The sequence below is a fragment of the Onychomys torridus genome, chromosome 14 (assembly GCF_903995425.1).
Source record: "Onychomys torridus chromosome 14, mOncTor1.1, whole genome shotgun sequence".
In the NCBI taxonomy this organism is placed as follows: Eukaryota; Metazoa; Chordata; class Mammalia; order Rodentia; family Cricetidae; genus Onychomys; species Onychomys torridus.
The window spans coordinates 4,376,889-4,390,610 of NC_050456.1; the positions used below are offsets into that span (position 1 = coordinate 4,376,889).

Genomic DNA, 13,722 nt, shown 5'->3' on the forward strand with positions numbered 1-13,722 from the left:
GTTCCAGCCAAACTTTATTATGGCTTTGTATACAGAACAGTTGGTATAGGCTAGAATTATAAGTAGACTCTAGATGGTGACATGCCACTTTATTATGGCTTTGTATACAGGAGAGTTGGTATAGACTAGAATTATAAGGAGACTTTAGTTGGTAGCATGCCTGTGAAACACTGTCCAGTGCAGCTCCCTGGATGAGTATTTTGTTGTAATTTTTATGTAATTAGTGTATAATATACACTTCCCATGTCTTTTTGAAACCTTCAGACATTTGGAGGAGTTTCTGAGCAGTTTTTCTGAGCAAAACACCTTGGAGTTTCAGGTGATTTGGCTTATTGTACATGTAAAAAATGACATAAGAACCTGTAAGACAAGAGGTGGCTTCTAATGGCATTTACTACCCAGCACCTTCTTCAGGCTGGAGGTTTGAAAGTCATGTTTGGTCATTTTCTAGATAGCACACTAGTGATTACTGAGCAATTCTGTCACAGACTCCATAAAACTGTAGATTTTGTTAGCTTTTATATTTTCTTAGTAATTGTCTAGCTACAGTATCTTGTACTGAAATCATTAAATAAATCTATTTCAGCCACAGGAGTCAAGTGACATAGAGTTCAGAATATCTTAATTGATAATGAAAACAGTGATACAGAATGTTTGACACCAAATATGCAGGTCTAAAGCTGGAAGAGATCTCTGCTACACTGACTTAAACGGTTATCCGTTCCCTCAGGGTCAAGGCTGCTTCTACTGACTGGAAAAATTATTTTTCTTAAAGAGATGTGTCTCTAAATTTTAGAATCTAAAAGACAGAGATTCTTCTAACTTATTAATTAAGCTCTTTGTCAAGACTGAAGGAAAAGTATTTCAAAATACTTCCCACCACCAAAAGAGAGGAAATTTGAGCTTTGAGACAAAGATGCGGGTTCTAAGATGGTAGACAAGATATCTCTCTCCTCTCTCTCTCTCTCTCTCTCTCTCTCTCTCTCTCTCTCTCTCTCTCTCTCTCTCTCTCTCTCTCTCTTTTTTCTTCTCCTAGACAGTGTTTCTCTGTGTAACACTGGGTGTCCTGGAACTCACTCTGGTTGGTCTCAAACTTAGAAATCTGCCTGCCTCTGAGTACTGAGATTAAAGATGTACACTACCCCCACTAGGATTTCTTAACAATAAATTAAAGACAGATTTGAGAGACAGAAAGGTGACCATCTACTCATTACAGAGTTACTAGAAGTTTTATTGACCTCTTTCTGAATTTGATGATTTATCAAGGAATAACTTCCAAAAATGGTTTGGATACTTAGAATTCTATAAAAATTTTAGATATAGATTTTTGGAAGGTGTGGTGAGGTTAGTAAAACCTCTTTAGATAATGCTTAGAATCATGGGATGGAGTCTGAAATTCCAGGCTAATGCTGTGCCATGATTAGTGTGATTCTCTACCGGCCCCCCTGAGCCTCCAGAGGCCCCTGTCCTCAGGGCCTTTTGTTTCTTCTGTAACTCAGTTGGAAAGGGTTAGCTCATCAGACATTCTCAGAATGCTCAGTTTGGGTCAACAAGTGCATAATCTTCTGAATGAGATCTTCCCTTTTTGTAGCCTTGATTATGAGGAGGAATTGTCCCTTCAGTGAAACTTTGTATCTTCAATGTATTGTAAATTTAAGCAACAAAATAGATTCTTTTTAAAGTCAAGTGATAACATATCATAAAATCAAAGTTGTTTGTTAGCTTGACTCTACTTTTTTAATTAAATTCTTACTAAGTTTTTAAAGATGTGTTTTTGTTATTTACTTAATGTGTATGTTTGACAGGAATATATTTTCCTGTGGACAACCCATCCTGCTCTTTGATTTAAAAAAAAAATCTTAACAAGTTTTAAAGTTTTGTATTTTATCTGTCTAAAATGATGGTGATAGAGACAAAGCTAATCTTTTATTTATAAATATTAAGAAAAATACTTTTGGGGAGAAAAGCACAATGTATTTTTTTAAAAAATCATGGGAAATTGTCAGTACATTATTATTTCAGGATATTTTGTTGTATATATTGGGTAGATTATTTTATTATTTATCTATTTATTTTGGCTTTTCAAGACAGGCTTCCTCTATTTAACAGCGCTGGCTGTCCTGGAACTCACTTTGTAGACGAGGCTGGCCTCAGATTCAGAGATCTTCCTGCCTCTCAAGTGCTGAGATTCAAGGCATGAACCACAACGCCCGGCTAGTTGGGTGGTTTAATCATTTGTAGCTCCTACATTTTGACTGTGCAGTTAGCCTCTAATGGTTTCACCATCTCTCCAGCCAGTTGTAGCTTCTAGTTTTATGTAAACATCATAGATACAAGTATGTATTAGTTGTTTGTAATTACAAATGTTCTTTGAACTTGCTTTCTTACTGTTGCATCATAGGCTAAGATTAGTATTTTATTAGTCATGCTCCTAAGAATACAAGTTTAAATAATTACTTTATTGTAAGTGCTTTTAATAATCAGATTAAACTGAAACAGGACCAAATTGAATCTTAGAAATAGTATCTGCCATACCACAGGTAATATGTACTGCGAATTCTGAAGACACAAGCACACACACACTCATACACACATACACACACACTCCTACATACATACATACACAAACACAATACACACACTCATGCACATACATCCCCACACTCATACATGTTCAAACTCATACACACATATATACTCATACATATACATACACAAACACACATGCACACACATATATATATATACACACACAAACTCAATATACACACACTCATGCACATACATATGCACACTCATACATATGCACACTCATACATATGCACACTCATATACACATACGTACATACACACACACAGGCTTGAATGTCTTCTATGTCATTTTAGGTAAATAAATAATGATATGATTTCTAACAGCTTTTAGACATCATCCATGTTATTTTACCCTCTTCCCCCCCTCTTCTCCTGTGTTGACTCCCTCCCCTTTGCCCTTTGTCTTGTTTTGGTTTTGGTTTTTCACGACAGGGTCTCTCTACATAGTCCTGGCTGACTTCAGTCTCACAGAGGTCCGCCTGCCTCTGCCCTTCGAGTGCTGGGATTACAGGTGTGCACTGTCAGTGCCTAGCTGAGGTTTTTAAACAAAAGTTACTTCAGTACAACTTGAGAAACACTATATAATTCACTATTGCTAGCTGTTCTAAACTTCAAAGCCTAACAAAATCTGTCAATCTTGATTTTCTAAATTTCTAGACTTGATTTTAAGAAATGGTAACTCATAAAGTCTGACTAGCATATTCAGTAATAAATATAATAAAGTATAGAAATACTTTGTTTTTTTTTAATCTATACTTATTTTTCCCCCTAGGGGTTTAGTGGTTACTCTCCTGTATGGGAAAACAAACTCAGAAAAATACCTAGAGCAGTGTGAACACTCATTTCTTCCTCCAACATCATCTGGGGTCCCTAAGGTAGGTCACATACAGGAATGTGAAACCCCACAGCACACCTCTTGGCTGCAATGTTGCCATCTGGATGGCCCAGCAAGGCTGTCATTCACATCTGTGGCAACTGCTTGATCTTCCTGAGAACTTACTGAGATCTTAAACATCATCTTGAAAATTTTCTTAGTGTTACATGTAAACAAATGGGAATGTAATTTTGAGGGAAAGATAGAAATTGGTTAGTTTAATTTTTAGTTTTCCTCTTAATATCAAACTGTCATTTGTATTATTTGTAAGAATGCCAATGAATATTTGGTTTGAGAGAAGTAAATTGAATAAGAATCAGAAAAATGTACACTTTTTGTTTATTTACTTTGAAAAACATAGTTTGCGATTCAACTTTACAGACTTTACAGTTTTAACAACTCAGGTCTTATTTTTATCATTCTGAATAATGCTATTTTTCTATTAAAGTATTAATTTATAAATGAAGTGGGCTACATAGGCCTCATAGTTCCTATACTTCTAAGTTTTGTGTGATAGGGGTCTCATTTTATGTGGAGAGGCAAATGGTTTGAAATTGATGCCAGTAATTTAACCTTAAAGTCACTTAACTACTAAAATATAGCTGAAGTATTATACAGTATTAATTTATATTATAGAAATGTTTATAGTTTATATTATAGAAATGAAAAAATTCCACTCCATTCTGAGTATTTTATTTTAATCAACTGGTATTTCATGAGTACATATTATAACCTTTTTCTTCATTCTGTTTATTATTTGTGCATATTAATTATACACATTAGTGGGTTCACTGTGACATTTCTGTAGAAGCTTGCTTTGATCACATCCACTCTTTGGACTCTTCTCTCTGCACCAGCTCCGTCCTCATCCTCACGGTCTCTCTGCACTCTCTGTTGTCTTTTGCTTTCACATACGAGAGAGACCACAAGACCTTGTTTACTCGTCTGTGTTTGCCTTGTTTTGATTAATACATTGTCTTCAAGATCTGTCCATTTTTTTTTTCTGCAAATGGGCTGCTTTTCTTCTGTTTTATGTGCAGTAATACTTCCTTTTGTGCCTACTTTAAGTTATTCATCTGTAGCCTGCGTTTATCTTGGATAATGCTACAGTAAGCGTGGCTACACAGGCATCTCGGAATACTGACCTAACTTCCTGAAGACAAATCCCTTGGAGTGGTACAACTAGATGGGATACTTAGAACTTTCTTAATTACTTAAACTTTTTTTTTTCTGTTTCTTTAGAACTTCCATTAGTACATATTCTTTGATTTTGTTTATTTTACAAGACTCTAAGGAATTAGGCCTTTTCTTTCTTGGCCATCTATAGTTTTCTTTCATTTGGAAGACACATGACAGAGAATAGAAAGCATTTTAAGAATTAAGATTTTATATAGTGATAAAGTCAAGACTAGTCATATTTTTATAATCCATTTTTCATAAATGATACAAAATAGTTTTGACTTGTTATTTAAAACATATGATTTGTAAATTTAGTCTATGAAAAAAACTTACTGGTTCATATTATACCTAAAACATGTATTTTATATATACTTACACAATAAGTTTGCATTCTTATTAATTAAGCATCTTAGCAGTTGAGTACCATAGAATGTGTAAGGCAAACCTAGGTGATCTAGCCTACTACATACCTAGGGTATGTGATCCTGTCTCCTGTAGACAGCTGACTGCTCACTATGTCTCTGTACTAAATACTCAGACCACTCTAGAGCAAAAATAAGTATTTGCATCATCTAAACTGTGAAATGAAACAGTGAAAATGGGATCTAACCTTTTGTGGTGGTGCATTCCTTTAATTGCCTTAAATCCCAGCATTTGGGAGGCAGAAGCACACGGATCTCTGTGTTTGAGGCCCAGTTTAGTTTACATGGTGAGTTCCAAGCAGGACTGTATAGTGAGATCATGGATGGAGGGATGGATGGATGGATGGATGGATGGATGGATGGATGGATGGATGAATTAATGAATGAGGTGGCCTAATGAAAACATTGTAGTGTTTGGGTTCTTGCTTTCAAGGTTTTTAGGGGAGCTTGTTGAAGTCTGGAAAAACTCCACCTAAATCTTAGGCTGTAAGTGGTCTGTGCGTTTTGTTTTTTGTTTTTTCCTTCTTTTAATCTCTCATGTCATCTGTGATTTCCTTTTCTTTTGCTTCTTCGCTAGGTGAAAGGACTCTCAGCTTCATTATAACCTTAATCTATATTGTCTGCCTGGATCCAATTATTGACATGTTATGTGTTACAGGACTATGTGTTGATGCTAGATTTATTTAAGAGTCCTCCACTTCTTTTCTCCCTATTCTCAAGCTAATGGTCAGTCTAATGACTACTAAAAAGTAGTGAAATACATTTTTCTTGTTGTTTAAAATTGTCTCTAATTAAAGTCAACTTTAAAGTGAATTCATTTGATAGTTAATAGGCTCTTGATCCCTAGAAAAGGAGAGGGAACAACATGGGGAGCATTAGTAAAGACAGTAAATTGACAGATCAGAAACATTAACCTCTTAGTTTGGAGGTTTGGTTGAACTGTAGCAATTACTATACCTGTCGAATTCGTAGAAAATGGTAATAGGAATTTTTTCCCCGAATATCGAATGTTATCCTGAGAAATCGTTTGGCTTATACTTGTATTAGCAAATTATTTATTGGCTGGAAAATAAAGGAAAGTGTAATAAGAAATCCATTTGAAGCAAACTGGAGATACTTGAAATGAAGGAGATACTCAGTAACATATTGTGCTTTTCCCTAAGTGCTTAGAAGAAATGAAACGAGAAGCCAGGACAATTAAGATCGACAGAAGACTGACGGGTGCCAATATAATTGATGAACCTCTCCAGCAAGTGAGTTTCAGTATGTGGGGTTTGAATTTCATCTATTGTAGTTGAGATCTATTTCTTTTGCAAATACTAAGGTGTACCTCTTAGCTATTGAATGTTCTGAAAATTTATGATGATGCTATCTTTGAATTTTATACTTAATAATTCTATTTATTAGGTACCTATAATGAGGCGGTTTATTTAACATGATAGCCATTATTCTAATCTGTATTAGAAAAAAGTTTTGTTGACATCTGATAGTCTAGTAATTTCATAGTTTAAAATATTAATGTGACAATCTTGTTGATCAAGCTCAGTGGTTTGGTAAGTTAGACTTTTGAGTTAGTTTCATTTACCAAACCATTCCTTTAAAGATGCTTATCTCTGGTTTGATTAAAAGTGTTAATTAGAAGTAGGTAAAGATACCCTCTCAGATATTTTCTGATCATGTACTTTATACTTTGAACCTGTAGTTAACTTACATGACTTGTAGAAATCATCATCTGGATGTTGTGGACTAACAATCCTGGCTGCCTCAAAGGTAGTGCTGGAATTGTTAGTTTTTGTAATTAGGTCACAGTGGATCTGGTGAGGGAGTCTTCAGAACCTCTCTTCACGTTAGTGTCTATCAGCATACTATTTATATCTCATTCATCGCAGCACTGAGTGTGCATCCTCTTTCCAAACTGTCTATCTGAATGTGGGTAGTCAGAGATGCTGTTTAATGAAGAAAGTCATGAGCTGGGGTATCAAAACATAATTTTGAGACAGTTTTTAGCAGGAGGTGGTGAAGACAGGAATTTACTCTCACAGTCTAAGTTGGCAAGTCATTGTCTTAGTGTTTTGTTGTTGCTGTTTGGTGTTTTGCTGCTGTTGAGTTTTTAAATACTAAAACGTTGTTTTTTTCCCAATGTTTTGCTATAGGTTATCCAGTTTTCATTGAGGGATTATGTCCAGTACTGGTATTACACGCTAAGTGATGATGAATCCTTTCTTCTTGAAATTAGGCAAACTCTTCAAAATGCACTCATTCAGTTTGCTACTAGGTAAGATTGCTGCTTGTAATACAGGAAGATTCAGATGCGTCATGTATTACAAAGGAAAAATTGCTTCCAAGTGAAAGGGGACTTTTAAATAAAAGGTAAATAGAATAGTAGACTATTACCATGGAATAGTCTCATCACATATTATTTACATGAATAAATATCTCCACTTCTCTTGGATAGATGCACTTGATATTTTGAGGAAATGCAGATTTCTTCCAACTGTCCGCATTACCAACTTCCTATTTTTTCTGTCTTTGTCAGTGGTTGTTACTGTCCGTCAGTTTTGATCACAGCTACCTAGTATGAGTGAGGCAGCATTTCATTTTGGCTTTGTCTCGCCATTTCTCTGGACGTTAACATTGAGCATCCTCTCTCATACTTACTTGCCATTTGTGTATCACCATTACGGAAGTGTCTAGGCATACCCTTGCTCTGTTTTAAAGTAAGGTTACTTGTATTTTATTACTGGCTCTACTTTCCCTCTGCTTTATAAATAGTGAAGCCAGACATGGTGGTGCACACCTATAATCCCAGCACTCATGAGACAGAGGCAGGAGGATCTTTGTGAGTTCAAGGCCACCCTGGTCTACATAGCAAATTCCAGGACAACCAGGTAGACATAGAGAGCCTGTCTGCATTTGGACAGTCATGCTCATTTGTCTGTACTTCTCTCATAGTTTTGTAATTAATTGGTATAATTGCCTGTCTGTGACAGAAGTGAAGGGCATTCAGCATTAATACTTTTATTTGTCTTGTTAAAAAAAGAAGTTTACTTGTCTAGGATTAGACACCTTTGACCTTTGTCACCATTGAGGCATTTAAACATTTTTAAACTTTTTTTAAGTGTGTAGGTGTTTTTGCCTGATACCTGGGGAGGCTAAAAGAGGACATCAGATTCCCTTAAAACTGGGTTATAGACAATTGTGAGCTGCTGTGTAGGTTCTGGGAACTGATCCCTGGTCATCTAGAAGAGAAGTCAGTGCTCTCAACTGCTGAGCCTTCTCTCCAACTCTGCCATTAAGACATGTAACATTAAGTATGTAGGAAAGGTATTGAAATGAAGGTCTTACAAAATAGTGTGTGCTGTATAACTTCAACGATTTTTGTAAATATATATAACAGTGGCATTAAAAATAAATGCAGGAAATATTAACATTGATCTTTGAATTTTCAGTTTATGGCTAAATATAGCTAATTCAAGAAATTTAAAGAAGAAAATTGCATTTTATAAATCAGATATTTTCCTTTATAGCTATAGATAGGCAATTAAACATATGATGACTAGTACTAAAGATATCCAAGATGATTTTTTTTTTTATGTTCTATCCTTTTTAAAATTAAAAAAAAAAAATTGTGGCTGGCTTGATCTGAGCAGGTCCTGTGCATATAGTCCTGCAGCTCCAAGTCCGTGTGTGCTGCTACTCTGTCATTTCTGGCGGACACTGCTCTACTGCAGACTTCCCCTTGCTCTTGGTCTTAAAATTGCCCTGCTCCCTCTCTGATGATCCCTAAGCCTTGGCAAAGAGAGTATGATACAGATGTTCTATTTAGAGTACATTTTGTGTGTGTGTGTGTGTGTGTGTGTGCGCGCGCGCGCGCGCGTGTGTGTGTGTGTCATGGCTCACATGGAACAGTGAACATGTGGAAGCCAGAGAACACATTTCTCTTCACTATGTGGGTAACAGTTTGAACTCAGATCTAGTCTTGGAAGAAGGTACTTTTATCCACTGGACCATTGTCTTAGTCAGGTCTCTATTGCTGTGAGGAGACATCATGACCACAACAACTCTTACAAAGGGAAACATTTAACCGGGGTGGCTCCATTACAGTTTCAGATGTTTAGTCCATTATGGTCATTGTGAGGAGCAAGGCAGCATTCAGGCAGACATGGTGCTGGCACTGAGAGTCCTATATCTTGTTCTAAAGGCAGGAGGTATACTGAGACACGGGGTGATATCTTGAGCATATATGAGACCTCAAAGCCTGCCTCTGTAGTGACACACTTCCTCCAGCAAGGCCACATCTCCTAATAGTGCCACTCCCTTTGGGAGCCATTTCTTTTCAAACCACCACAGGCCATCTTGCTGACTAAGGCTAGTTCTGATCACTGTGTAGGTGAGGATGATGCTTACCTTCTGATCCTCTAGCCTGCAAGTGTTGGGACAGCAAGAGTGCTCCACCACACTTGACATTTCTTTAAAAACAATTCATTTGCTGCCGCTATTGTTTGGAGATTGATTTTGAAACTAATATTTTAATATTTTGCTTAGTATCTAAGTCCTCAAAGTCATGTTTTTTTGAATTTCCTTTTGTGAATTCTGTGTTAATTGTTATAAAAAGTTTTAAGATGTATTCATTGAGACCGAATGTTTCACTTCACAGGTAAATTTTAATAAAACTTTTGTTTATTGACATAGCTAATATCCTGAGTTCAGGTTTTTGTACTTTATCCCACTTACCTTGAAGGATGTATTTAGCCTAAGGGTTCATGCCTTGTTTGTGTTAGAGACTGGCTAAGGCTCTCTGCCCTTGCTGCTCCTGTGGGCACTGCTGCCTGGTGCTCGCTCATCTGAAGACTGCGCTCACTGTGTGGGGATCCAAGGCCTTCAGAACACCCAGATCTTCCCAGTGTAGAACTGACTCCTTATGTGATGTCACAGTGCATTAAATAGCCACTTTGGTCAAGAGGGCTGTTGTTTGGTTGGTATAATTATAGGTGCAAAACTGTAAGTCTCCTTAGAGAAGGCAGACCCTGGGATGTGATCTAGTGTACAGAATTTAATAGCTAATGAACTGGTGACTCTTTAATAAAGGTTGTCTGTTCTAGAAATAATTAGTTTTGGTTTTGTTTTGAGTTACCAGTAATGAGCCATACCCTGCTTAGAATTGATGGAACAAGTAGAGGGGTTGATGCCACCCAGTACAGCTGACAGTTCAGTGATATTCTTTATCTTTTAAAGGCATTGGCATTAAGTAGCTTGAGTGCAAAAAGACTTTCTCAGTGTCTGTGCTGTTTTAGACCTTAAAGAAGAAAGAGGCAAGTGTTCATGTGTTGCATATGGCCATTCTTCAAGCCCCTGGTAACAGTGTTTTGGCTCTGAGAGAGATCAGTAAGTCATTGTATATTGAGGACTAATGTTGAGCATATTACCTAGGCACGGTGGCGGGGTGGGGGTGGGTACAACTGTAAATAAAGCACACAGAGGTTAATTAAAGTCTGTTTTCCTGAGATTTTTTTTTTAATTTTAACAATGAAAACATTTAACTGTAGACTGTACAATAAGAAATGTAAAGTGTGGTATTAGCAGAACGTGTAAGTGGAGTAGGTAAGAGTCAGTAAACCTGCAGATGGCCATTTTAGATAGCTCTGTGTGAAGTGGAAGTGGGCTGTTCAGGTAGATGTGGGAGAGCAAAGGGATATATGTGGAGAGTGGCTAGAGATGGGCAAAGCAGAGGGTCTTGTTTGTTCAGTGGCACCTAGACGTATTTGAAGAGTTCATTGAAGTTTGAGAATTGCAGTGAAGGCCTGCCAGTCTACAGAACTGACAGAGAGGAAAACTGAAATAGATGATGAAATAAACAAGGGTGTAGGTGCTCAGGATTGGAGAGAGTATATTCATGTGTGCCCAGTGGAATAAGGGGTGCATATTGGAGAATTTGTAAGGCTTTCATTTTCTATTATTATTTGTATGTCTGTATATATAAAGATAACGCTGACTGCTGTAGGAAGACTGAGTGGAGGGGAGATGTGAGGTCATAGGTAGGAGACGTAGAAACAGCAGTGCTGAGGAATAAGACCATAGTATTGGAGACATAGATGAGGGCATGCAAAACTTAAGCTTGGAGAAAGTGATAGGATTTGGCTCTGACTTTGTGCTGAAGTAAAAATACTATCATCTTGTTTCAAGGCTAGCTAATTTTCTTATTTTTGCAGCCATTTTGGCCAAGTATATAAGCTGCTAGAGCATGTGTACTTGTTTCTTTATGTTAGGGCACATTGTGGGGTTTTGGGTTTTTTTGTGTGTGTGTGTTTTGTGTGTGTGTGTGTGTGTGTGTGTGTGTGTGTGTGTGTGAGAGAGAGAGAGAGAGAGAGAGAGAGAGAGAGAGAGAGAGAGAGAGAGAGAGAGAGAGAGAGAGAGACAGAGAGAGAGAGAGAGAGAGAGAGAGACAGAGAGAGAGAGACAGAGAGAGACAGAGATAGATGTGGGGGAGAAGAGAGAGAGAGAATATGCTCTTGTAAATTCAAGGACTATTACCTTATAAGTAACAACCTGAAAGTATTAGTCAGATTGCCGTGTAACAACCCAGGTGTTTTTAGCACTGTGTCATGTGAGGAGCATAGTAAACAAAGTGAATAGAGCTATGGCGTTGATCATAACTTTAGAGCAGTTGATATTAGGAGTTCTCTAGGAAGCTGAGTCATGAATGTGTAGCTGGATGGCTTCTATTAATATTCATGTCTCATTTCTTTCATATTTATCATGCACTATTTTATAAAGTACTCCATTGTTAAACTGTTTTCTGCCTTTGTCAAGACAGATAATAAACATTTTTAGTATGGCCTCCTGTTTCTATATGGAAAACAATGATATTGTCCTTCTTACAGTGTTTTTTGGAGTTCAAATTTCTCTTTGCATAAAATTGTAAGAAAGTCAAAATAGAAGTGTGTACTGTTTTTTCACCCTCATCATACTTCTATTTGAAAACAGAAATCTAGGTTTATATGTTTGAATAGTTTATATTTAATATTTACATTACTTGATGGTTTTACTAATTTTAAATGTCAGATGTTCCAATGAATTGATGGCTTTGGAATTACTTCTAATTTTGGAACAATTCAGTAAATTAATAAATGGCATTGCTCTATAAAGGAAAACAGATATGAAATATTATATATATTTTTTCCAAAATAGTTAGAAGGAACCTTTTTGGCATAATTAAGTTCACTGTTTTATAAAACTGAAGATTGCTCAGATAGATTGTGACTTAAATGTTTTTAAGGCCAGCATATCACTGTGTAGTCAAAGCTGGTCTGTAGTTCAGTGTGTAGCCCCCAGCTGACCTGAGAGCCTTCAGCTTTGTGTACATGTGTGTCAGCATGACTGAGTTAAATTCACAATTGAATATGGGCAATGGGGGAAGGACCTCTGGTGACTGCTGGGCTTAACTTTTTATTTTAGATTTTATAGAGGGTCAGAATATAGCTGCCAGGTTGGTTTGCATGTGCTTGTATTTTGAGACTATTGATCCTTCCTCAGCTCCTAAAGATTCCGACGCTGTCATTGTTCATTTACGTGCAGTTTATTCATCTTCTCGTGCCTGTCAGACTGTAGCAGTGCCTTGTCAAGGACAGATGAGATTTGTCTTGGAAGGTAATCTGTACTTCCGCAGTGCATCACTCACTGCTCTTCAGTCTTCCTCATGGCTGCTCTGTTTGGATGTGGATGTTATGGAGGCTTACTTGTGAGCGGCAGGTGTGTGTTTGTCTGTGTCACTCACCCCAGACTCTCAATCACTGTCTTTTCTTTCTTTGCCAAGACTGCTTTCTTTGCTATACTGCAAAGACTCTGAAAAGAAATAAACAGGGCCAGTCAGGAAATGCACACGTGCACAAGTTGTTCATTGGATGTGTGTCTTCAGTGCTCAGTGACTGTGTTCTTTCCTGATCCCATGGCCTTGGCTTCTCTCATGGCCCAGCATCTTCAGGAACGTATCTTTTGTTTGTTCTAGGTATGCTCCTGAAAGTGTTAACAGAATTATGTGCTGTGGTTATTTGTTTTACTGAAATGTTTTTTAAGTTTGTTGCAGTTGAGATAGAGTACTAGGTGATTTCAGAATATTAACATTCAACATTTTGTATTCTGAAGAGTTTTATATATGTTATACTTACCATCATCTTTTAGCCTAATGGTTCTGTATGTCTTGTTATTTGTGGTCATAGTTTCAAGTGCTAGTATATACAAGGAGAAATAATGTATCATAGACATTTGGTTTCAGAACATAGGTTGTGTAACTAAAAGAAAGTGGAAATTTTAGAATGGATTCAGAAGAAACCACAAAGTGTTTGAAATACTCTTAAGCAAATGGAAACATTCTGGATATCTCAGGTATTTTGTATCTGGGCTGAGAAATTACATGATGTACCCATGGGCAGGCTTATTTCAGATTTAATTGGAAAAATTTACTATATTTACTAATTTTAAGTAAATTGTATTTTTATGCCTTTGAATATTAATTAAAATATGTTGTCAGAAGACTAAGTGAAATAAGAGCTGATAATACTTAGAGTCTTATGTAGTAAAATCTAAGATATAAAGATAATTAAGGAACCGAACCTAACAGGAGCTGGAGGGTGCTCTGTGTTATGAGCACCTGCAGTT

At 36.8% G+C, this 13,722-nt stretch overlaps 1 protein-coding gene across 2 annotated transcripts in view; it reads left to right on the top strand.

Annotated features, from left to right (window-relative positions):
* Snx13 (sorting nexin 13) overlaps positions 1-13,722 on the top strand; it is a 107,923-nt gene that overhangs the window by 33,155 nt on the left and 61,046 nt on the right. For both annotated transcript variants that reach the window (XM_036205750.1, XM_036205751.1), the window contains exons 3-5: positions 3,365-3,467; positions 6,231-6,320; positions 7,221-7,342. In XM_036205750.1, coding sequence (XP_036061643.1) covers positions 3,365-3,467; positions 6,231-6,320; positions 7,221-7,342 — 315 coding nt within the window. The remainder of the gene's footprint in view (positions 1-3,364; positions 3,468-6,230; positions 6,321-7,220; positions 7,343-13,722) is intronic.